At 51.6% G+C, this 9,762-nt stretch overlaps 1 protein-coding gene across 5 annotated transcripts in view; it reads left to right on the forward strand.

The window, feature by feature from the left end:
- Positions 1–9,503, forward strand: part of TULP3 (TUB like protein 3) — a 51,934-nt gene extending 42,431 nt beyond the window's left edge. For 4 of the 5 annotated variants that reach the window (XM_068562165.1, XM_068562161.1, XM_068562163.1 and 1 more), the window contains 7 exons: positions 768–901; positions 1,280–1,477; positions 3,818–3,930; positions 4,218–4,332; positions 6,251–6,349; positions 6,720–6,891; positions 7,594–9,503. In XM_068562165.1, the coding sequence (XP_068418266.1) occupies positions 768–901; positions 1,280–1,477; positions 3,818–3,930; positions 4,218–4,332; positions 6,251–6,349; positions 6,720–6,891; positions 7,594–7,727 (965 nt within the window). In that variant the 3' untranslated portion in view covers positions 7,728–9,503. Of the gene's footprint in view, positions 1–767; positions 902–1,279; positions 1,478–3,817; positions 3,931–4,217; positions 4,333–4,526; positions 5,169–6,250; positions 6,350–6,719; positions 6,892–7,593 lie in introns of those variants that run through there. The other variant, XM_068562164.1, reaches the window with a different exon arrangement.
- Positions 9,504–9,762: the final 259 nt, after the last annotated feature.

The raw sequence follows: 9,762 nt of genomic DNA on the forward strand, positions 1-9,762 counted from the left end.
CAAGTGGTTTCTCGTGATTTTAATTTGCATGTCCCTAATGACTAGTGATGTTGAGCATCTTTTCATGTGCTTATTGGCCATTTATGTATCTTCTTGGGAGAAATGTCTGTTCAAGTCCTTTACCCATTTTTTAAAAAAATTTATTTTTATTTATTTATTTATTTTTGGCTGCATTGGGTCTTCGTTGCTGTGCGCGGGCTTTCTCTAGTTGCGGCGAGTGGGGGCCACTCTTCGTTGCGGTGCGCAGGCTTCTCATTGCGGTGGCTTCTCTTGTTGCGGAGCGCGGGCTTCAGTAGTTGTGGCGCGCAGGCTCAGTAGTTGTGGTTTGCGGGCTCTAGAGCGCAGGCTCAGTAGTTGTGGCACTCAGGCTTAGTTGCTCCACAGCACGTGGGATCTTCCCGGACTAGGGCTCGAACCCGTGTGCTCTGCATTGGCAGGCGGATTCTTAACCACTGTGCCACCAGGGAAGTCCCCTTTACCCATTTTTGAATTGGGTTTGTTTTTGTTGCTGTTGAGTTATAAATTCTGGATATTAATCGTTTATCAGATATATGATTTGCATAAGAGGATAAATTAGGGAAGGGAACAGCAGGAAGGGAAAACAAGGGATGGATCTAGGTGAGAATATGAAGAAAGAATTGTCAAAATTTGGATTAAATAGCCATGTTTTAAGTCAGAACAGCTTGGAATTTTTAAGCAAGGAAGTTAAAATTATATTTGGTTCCGAGGTTTCTGGCCCTTTTTGACAGATTCTCCCTTTCTGCCAGGTATCTCAGGGAGTTTGAACTTTGATGAGGAGGAGACTGATGGGGAGGAAGGAGAAGGGAAGAAACTAAGATCTCATTCGTCCTATTCAGAGGCAGAGAGACCCAGTTCTGCATCCAGCCAGAAGCCAACCACAGTATGTAGTTCTGAAACTTCTTCCTCTGAGCTAATTTCACTGCTTCCTAAACATATCTCCGGTATTTAAATGCTATTACTGGATGAGGGCTGCTTCAAAGATTTAAGCTGGAATTTACACTTAAAGTCCACGACTCCCTAATTTCTTGTGTCTTGAACCAGCTTCTGTGAAGCCGTATCCCATTTTCATAGTTTGCTGCTTCATTACTCCCAATATTTGTATGCTTATTTAACTTCTCAGAGTTTTTCCCTACCTTGTCAGAAGACTGAAGACATACAGGTAAATCAGTAAGTTATTTTGTCCTTGAAGTGTTTCTCAAAGAGAATATGAGGTTTCCTGACCCAGCCTCCTAGTGCTCACGTGTGGCTGTTCTTTCAGGATGCAGGAGCTTCTGGAACTGCGGCCCAGCACGCTGACAGCCAGCTGGGAGAAATAGAGAATTTAGAGGGCTTCGCATACAGTCCTGCCCCTCGAGGTGTCACAGTGAAGTGTCGGATAACTCGGGATAAAAAAGGAATGGATCGGGGGCTTTTCCCCACCTACTATATGCACTTGGAAAAGGACGAAAATCGCAAGGTATGAGAAGTGGGTCTTTTTTTCTTTTTTTTGGCTGTGTCAGGTCTTAGTTGTGGCATGTGGGCTCCAGAGCGTGTGGGCTCAGTAGTTGAGGCACTGGGCTTAGTTGCCCCGAGGCATGTGGCATCTTAGTTCCCCGACCAGGGATCGAACCTGCGTCCCCTGCATTGGAAGGGGGATTCTCAACCACTGGACCACCAGGGAGGTCCTGAGAAGGGGTTCTTAAGACAGATCTTGAGACGGAGGGAAGAGTGCTGTGGGCTGGGTCGTTGATGGTCTTACGATGGGGGGTGGGGATGGGGGAGCACCGGTATTCGACAGGAACTAGGTTGTACTTACTAGTTCCCAAGTGCTGTGTTCTCACTGTCTTCAAAGAGGTCATAGTCTAATAGTCAAAACCTACCCACCCCGCAAAGAGAAAGTTTTATCCAGAAGGTAAGAAGATGGAAGAGAATATTTGAATGTAATTATTTTTACCTCCATCCCTTTTGTGGGGTGGGGGGGTTTCCAGTGTGCTCTTTGATTTTGATTTTGATTATGACAGTGTGGAAGAAAGAAGGGTTTTAGGGAATAGGAGGAATTGGAAAAACAGAAAACATGCAAGTGGAATGTTTTGGTTTTCATCCTAGAAATTCTAAGTTACTTTATACATAAATTTGAGGCAGTTAATACTTGCTAATGAACAATGTATTTTGTAATACCAGGTCTAAGTGGATGATTTTAAGAGCCTAGAAGTGAGATGATGATAATAGATATTAATGTTGTTATAACCACTATCTACTGAGTGTTTACAGTTACCAGGTGTGTGCTAAATGCTTTATGTATATTATTACCTAGAACCCTTATGACAACGCTGTAAGATAGGATTTCTTATCCCAGCTTAGGGAATGCCCCAAATCACACTAAGAAGTGGCAGAGCCAGATTCAAACCTGTATCTGTTTGATTCCAAAGTGCCCCCCCCCCTCCCCTTAGTTGCTGCCCTCTCCTGCTTCCTTATTACTGTCCAGGTCTAGGAGTGTTTGGGAAGGATGCATAAATACGACAGTATTCGTATCACTGAAGTCACAGGGGTTTAGAACAACAACATACAAAATGCAGCGAGAAGCATCAGGAAAGCCGTTGCAGGGAGAATGGGAAGCACAGTGTCCACGGTCCTGCCTCTTCCAAAGGTGGAAAGACTCTTACTCATGAAATTGGATGAAGCTTTTTTAAAAAGTCACTGGAGGCTTTAGGGATAAAGTTGTAAATAATGATATGGAGAATCAAGCTAGTGAATTTAGAAAAGTTATGCGGTAGGGAAACCCTAATAGTGAATTCTGAGAGGCATTATGAGGATTAGAAAAAGTGATAAGGACCCAGAGATTGGTCTTCTCCCAGAAAACCCCAAATGGCAGGTACACTGGCTACGATAAGGCATGGAGGCCCCTCAGGGGCCCGAGGCCACAGAGCTCGCGGGGTCAGGGCCGGGGGCAAGGATCGGCTACCCCTCCCCCAGCTGGGCCGCCTGGTCAGGGCTCTGGAGGAGACCCGTCTCTTCTGCTCATCCATCTGGGAATCCGAGATGCCTGACTCTTCCCTGGGAGCGTCCCTCCTTCAAGGATGAGGTTTTGACAGTGATGCCTGAGCACAACCCGTTCTGCCCTGCGGCCCAGGGTCAAGGTGTTTGTTGCTCTTGGGGGTTGCAGTGGACAGATGCTGGTCTGGGTGTTCAGTGCTTCGAGGAGGTCGCCACTGCCGTCGTGAGGCCATCGTTCTGGCCGAGTTCTCCGTGGTCCTCATGTGGTGAGGCCACTGGGGGGACGGGACTGGCCAGCCCCAGACCATCCCTGCAGGCTGACCGGCCACTGTGGCTCCGGGCCGGTGCCTCTCATCCTGCCCCGGGACACTGGCGTCATCCCAGCCGCTGTGCCCGAGAAGCTGGTGCTGGCCGGCCTGGATAATGCTGTGCCTTGGCCAGGGGTTGCACAGCTGCCCTGGGCAGCTTTGCCAAGGCCACCTCTGATGCTGTCTCCAAGACCTAGGCTGCCTCACCCCCGAGCTCTGGAGAGAGACCATGTTCACTGATGGTCCCTGTCAGGGGTTCACTGAGCGTCCTGTAATGACCCACACCAGGTCTCCATGTGGGAGACCCAGGCTCCAGCTGTGGCCACCACGTCGTTTTTCTGCAAGAAAAGTTACAGTGCATTAAACCTGTTTAAAAAAAAAAAAAAAAAGACCCAGAGATGGACTGCTTGGTACATGATAGGCAGGTGCTAAATATTTGCTAACTAAATAGGTAGGACAAACATGGCAGTTCTCTTGAGTGCAGTTTTTACTGAAAAATTTGTTTCCTTTTCTAGATATTTCTTCTTGCAGGTAGAAAGCGGAAAAAGAGCAAAACATCCAACTACCTTATCTCCACTGATCCAACAGATTTATCTCGTGAAGGGGAAAGTTATATTGGCAAACTCAGGTGAGAGCAGCCTTATATCCTGTCCTGCTCTTCTGATAGTTTGATTCCTGTAGTTTCAGAACAATCCATGTCGGTTTTACAATGAGCTGGTCGATGTCATCTAAAAAAATAAAGTTAATAGAAAGTCTAAGGCCCTTCCTTGTTTTAAGGCTAGATCTTTGAGAAAGTGATGAAGACCCCTTGACCTTTGGAGAGTGGGCCGAGAGGCTGTCCCATACCTCTCCTAGCTTGTGTTTGTATGGGAGAAAAATACAGATCATTGTGGTGGCTTTTTCTCTTGATTCTAGGTCCAACCTCATGGGGACCAAGTTTACAGTTTATGACCATGGTGTCAGCCCGGCCAAGGCCCAGGGTCTGGTAGAAAAGGCCTGCATGCGGCAGGAGCTGGCCGCCGTCTGCTACGTGAGTGCCGCCTCCCGTTTCCTCAGCCTTCTGGCGTCCCGGCCCTGGGCTTGCAGTCCCCCCCCCGCCCCCGCCAAGCTTGTTTCTGTATACTCAAGTTATTTATGAATTGCCAAGTTTAGCTGTATTTACTGTTTCAGCCGGCCCTCACTCATCTCCTCTTCTCTCTTCCCAATGCCGCCGTGTTAACGCAGGCCTTCGTTACCCCTTACCCGTTGGCTCGCGGGTACCGTAAATTGGAAGCCGGTCTCTGCTTTTCGCCCTCTCGACCTGGTTCATCCTGCACAGCCGCTGCTGAGCGGTCCAGCTGCAGCGGACGCTGCCCTTCTCCTGCTCCACATCCTCTCAGGCTGCCCCTTGAGTCCAGAATCAAGCCTGGACACGGCACCTTTCCCTCCCGGCTCCCCGGCTGGCACGCTCCCTGTGCGTTCCCGGCATTCTAGCTGCTCCTCTCGTGCCTGTGCCCCACCTGAGAGCCTGCCCTTCCCCTCCTTGCCTCTGCCCGTCCACCAGGGTCAGCAGAGGGGTCTCTCCCGACACTAGATGTGCTTGCTGCTCCCCTCGGTTCCCCGCGCTTCCTCTACTGCCCCAGACTGCTGCTTCAGCACCATCCCTCTCTACCAGTTTGTAAAGTCCCATTCACTGCTGTTTCCACGTGAACACGGACCTGGCGCGTAGTGGGCATGCGAAGTTGTGGAGTCAAAGAAGCAAGAAGGAATTAACCCGACTCAGTTGTTGCTTTGATCCCAAAGTCTCAACTTTCCATCAGTTGGAATTAATCTCATCACTTGATTCCCATGAGATTTTATCTAAGTGACTGAGCATCATTTGACTTAACACTTTATAATGTATAGATGTTTTCTCTTAGCTTCAGAATCAATTAAATATTTTAACTATGCATGACTTTGTGTGTGTGTATGTATATGAATACACATATATCCATGTATTTAATGTACTTATTTTATTCATATATAATCTGCCTGGTTTGACAGGCATTTGATTTTTTTTACCTCCAGATACAGGTCCTATTTAATTTAAACTGTAATTCTCACTCTGTATCATATAGTGCCGTGTCCTCATTGGGAAATAGATATTTATTGAAGGTGACAAAATTGGACAGTTTGCTCATAATTGTCTGAAATTTCACTTAAAGCTAAAGAGTAAGAGTAGGGTTTCAAGCCTATAGAGTGTTTTAAATTCAGATGTTCAAATTAGGTTTAAAAAGAGGAAACAGTCTTATTTTTCTGGTCTTGATTCTCCGTCTCTCTTTGTTTAACTACAGTAAAGTAATAGAATAGTGTTTAGTGCTCTCCACATTGTCCCTGTTTTACATGCCCAGGAGGGCCTTGCATTAAGAATGAGGTCTTGTGTGCTTCCCTGATGGCGGAGTGGTTAAGAATCCGTCTGCCAATGCAGGGGACACAGGTTCGAGCCCTGGTCCGGGAAGATCCCACGTGCTGCGGAGCAACTAAGCCCGCGCTCTAGAGCCCGCAAGCCACAACTACTGAGCCCACGCACTGCAACTACTGAGCCTGCACTCTAGAGCCTGCGAGCCACAACTGAGCCCACGTGCCACAACTACTGAAGCCCGTGTGCCTACAGCCCGTGCTCCGCAACAAGAGAAGCCACCGCAACGAGAAGCCCGCACACGGCAACGAAGAGTAGCCCCCGCTCGCCACAACTAGAGAAAGCCGCGCACAGCAATGAAGACACAACACAGCCATAAATAGATAGATAGATAGCAACGAAGACCCAACGCAGCCATAAATAAATAGATAGATAGATACAGCCATAAATAGATAGGTAGGTAGGTAGGCAGGTAGATAGAAAGAAAATGCATGGTATAAAAAAAAAAAAAAAGAATGAGGCCTCGTCTTCATTTCTGTTTCAAGTTCCTGTTTATTTCCCTCTCTTCCAGGAAACAAATGTACTCGGATTTAAAGGCCCGAGGAAAATGTCTGTGATCATCCCAGGGATGAATATGAATCATGAACGAATCCCATTTCAGCCACGAAATGTAAGTAAGAGCTTATTTCATCAACAAAGGACTCTAGCGACACGACTGCGATACAGGCAAGGTGAACAGAAAACAGTGTTGATTCCTCCCGAACCCAGCCTGGAGAGCGGCCCCCTCTTGCTCAGGAGAGCCAGCCCTCCAGACCCTCGGGGTAGGTGCCGTTGCTAACGTGGCTCATTTGCAGCCACTTGGTCTGCAAAGGGAAACGCTAAGTTATTCTGTAAGAATCCGACAAAGCCGGCTTAGTCTTGGCTCTGTTTCTGTTTTACTTTCTGAAACGGAGGAAACAGGCCCTTGCTCTGCCTCCCACCTCACAGCCTTGAGGGCGAGCGGTTTGCGGTGGTCCTCAGCACACACTTCTCTCCTACAGGACCGCGAGAGCCTGCTTTCCAAGTGGCAGAACAGAGCCATGGAGAACCTGATCGAGCTGCACAACAAGTCGCCCGTCTGGAACGACGACACCCAGTCCTACGTCCTGAACTTCCACGGCCGGGTCACTCAGGCCTCTGTGAAGAACTTCCAGATAGTCCACGAAAACGACCGTAAGTCCCAGGAAGAGAGGTGTTCTGACAGGATGCGGAAATGAGCATTGCCCTTCATTGGTGGGAAGTTCTACTCAGGAGAGCATGATTTAAGAAAGAAAGGACCTCCTCGGAAGGCCAGAGCTACAGTCTTGCAGTCAGCCGTCTGAGCCGCTGAGCTGAGGCGGGCAGGAGCGTGTGAGGGGTCTCTTGTGGCAACCGGAGGAGTCCTGGGGGTGCTGCTCGGGGGGCAGAGGCCGAGGCCCTTCCTCAGGAAAAGTTCTTGCCCTTCCGGCCCCCCCGGAGCTTGCGCTGCCCGCCCCTTGCCCTTCCCGCCCCCCCTCCTCCGAGCTTGCGCTGCCCGCCCCTTGCCCTTCCGCCCCCCACCCCCGAGCTTGTGCTGCCCACTTGCCCTTCCGGCCCCCCCCCCCCCCCCGAGCTTGCGCTGCCCGCCCCTTGCCCTTCCGGCCCCCCCCCCCGGAGCTTGCGCTGCCCGCCCCTTGCCCTTCCGGCCCCCCCCCCCAGAGTTTGCGCTGCCCCCCCTTGCCCTTCTCTGCTGGTCCGCGCAGGGAGCCGAGTGGAGTCGCAGTAGAGCCTTGGTCGTGCTCGGCAGGCACTCTTGGTCAGGCCTCCTTCCATCTTTCTGAGGGTTTCCCATTTTAGAGACCTATTTGGAGGATGTCTTCCTTACCTCCTGACACCCTGATCTCTCTCTGCCTCTAGCGGACTACATAGTCATGCAGTTTGGACGCGTGGCCGACGACGTGTTCACCCTGGACTACAGCTACCCGCTGTGCGCGCTCCAGGCCTTCGCCATCGGGCTCTCCAGCTTCGACAGCAAGCTGGCCTGTGAATGACAGCCGGGCAGGCGCTGTGCTTTCTCTCTGCAGAGCTTTCTGGAGCACGTAGCCGCCGCCCTTGCGCTTGCCCAGGACACGGAGAGTGACAGGCCCCCCTTTTGGAATGGTCCCTGAAAGTATGTATGTAGATGTGCACACGTGTGTGTACACATATATGTACACACACACCCCTTCTCGGGGTCTCACAGCCCTGGTCAGGGGTCACAGCTTGACTCGGGTGAGAGACTGTCCAGAGCTCGCGGTGACTGTGACGTCACCGCCCAGCGGTCAGAGTCCCGTTCTTGGAAACTTGCAGCCAGAAGCAGCTTCTCATACTCCAGTACTTGGGTCTCTTTTTTTGCAGAACTTTTCAGAGAGGGACATTCCCTGAATTACCTTTAGTCTCCAGGTCTGCAGAGCTTTTCTGTAAGTGGGCGGCGGGCCGGTCCCGGCTGCAGGGTGTCTCTGCCCGCTGTGGGCTTGGCCATCTTCCAGAACGGCCGTGTCGTGAGAGCACCTGAGTGGGGACGGTGCCTCCAGGAAGTGCAGGCCTGCAGGTCGGATCTGAAGCAGCACCCGGCCTCATCCGCTGTGACGTAGCCTTGTCTTTGCTTTGGCCACGGTGGTTTCCAGAGTGTCATTTACCGTTGGTGACCATTCCTCACCCACGGGGGGGGCCCTGGGAGAAGCGCTCCTCTCTGCCGTCTCTGTGGGGGAGCGTGGTGCCACCGTCCCTCAGCTCGGGAGGCACCGTGTCACGGTCCCCCTTCCCTTAGGGCCGGCCGGCTGGCTGCAGTCTCAGAGTGGCTCTGGCCCAGTTTGCGATCAGTGATGCGAGCAATTTACGTACTTGTCTTAATCGCAGGGTAGGCTGGAAGCATAACCTCTAGAGGTGGCCTTGTCTGCTTACGACTGAGAGGGATTTGACAGAGGCCTTCACCATCTTCAGCCCAGGAGTGCGTCCCCGCTGGGTTACTGTGGAGCCGTTAGTGCAGACTCACCTGTAGCCCGCGTGGGAGGAGAGAGAACAGTGTGTGTGGAACCTGCCGTTGTCACTGCCCAGAGGGGCGAGGACAGGGCCTGGCTGGCAGAGCTTGGGCCTCTTCTTGGCTTAAGTGTCGTCAGCCCCTGAGGCCTGGTTCATCCTTGGCGGATCACGTCCTGTCACTTTTCCTCACAGCTCGTAAGAGTTTTGCCAAGTCGTTCAGATTGTTAGTCTCTCCCCAAGTCACATGACTGCTGCTAGTTCCCGGCCTCCGCGTGCATCCAGGAACACCGTGAGCTCTGCGTTGGCGTCGGTCACCTTCCAGGCCTCGTGCGCCAAGCTGTCTGCCCGCCTGGGGCCAGGCATCGGCGGCTTTCGCTTCGTCCCGTCCCTTCTGTGGACTTCCTTTCTGTCCCTGCTCCACATCAAATAGCAGCGGGAAGGGAAGAGACCCGGGGGATAAGCAGCCCGCAGCTCACCCCACGGGTAAGTCCCACCCGCTCTGCCCTGACACGGCTGCTTCCCCTCAAGTGCCTCACTCCTCAGGTGCCCGCCAGGCCCGCGGGACCACCGACCTGACACTGAAAATGGAAGGCTGTTCGCTCGTCTCCTGTTGGAGAATATGAAGTGTCTGGGGAAGGGGGGCCGGGGGGGACTGGATCTGACCCTGCTTCCTCCTGCCCGCTCTGGTGCAGACACATACCCCAGCTTCATGTCCTTCCTGCTTGAGTGTGCAGGTGATCGGTTTTACGTGAATCATATTTATACCTTTTGTATGCTACAGAAATAAAAAAGGATTTATATAAAAACGTGAGTGTTGCCATTCTTCTTTCAGACTCCTGTCCCTCGCATGCCTCCTACCGTCATGTTCTGTCACAGTAATTCCATCGCTTGGCCAACAGTTCTTTGAAGCCAAGTGGGTATCACCGAAGTTTTCATCCAGGTAGAGCAGGGTCTGCAGACTCAGGGATCTGCGTCCTGGAGACTGTAGACTCACCGTGTGTGCGACGCTGAGAGTGTCCTGGGCAGGTGACGGAGCTGAGGCTGAGCAGGGGTGCCAGAGGGCAG

The sequence above is a fragment of the Eschrichtius robustus genome, chromosome 13, assembly GCF_028021215.1.
Source record: "Eschrichtius robustus isolate mEscRob2 chromosome 13, mEscRob2.pri, whole genome shotgun sequence".
NCBI lineage: Eukaryota > Metazoa > Chordata > Mammalia > Artiodactyla > Eschrichtiidae > Eschrichtius > Eschrichtius robustus.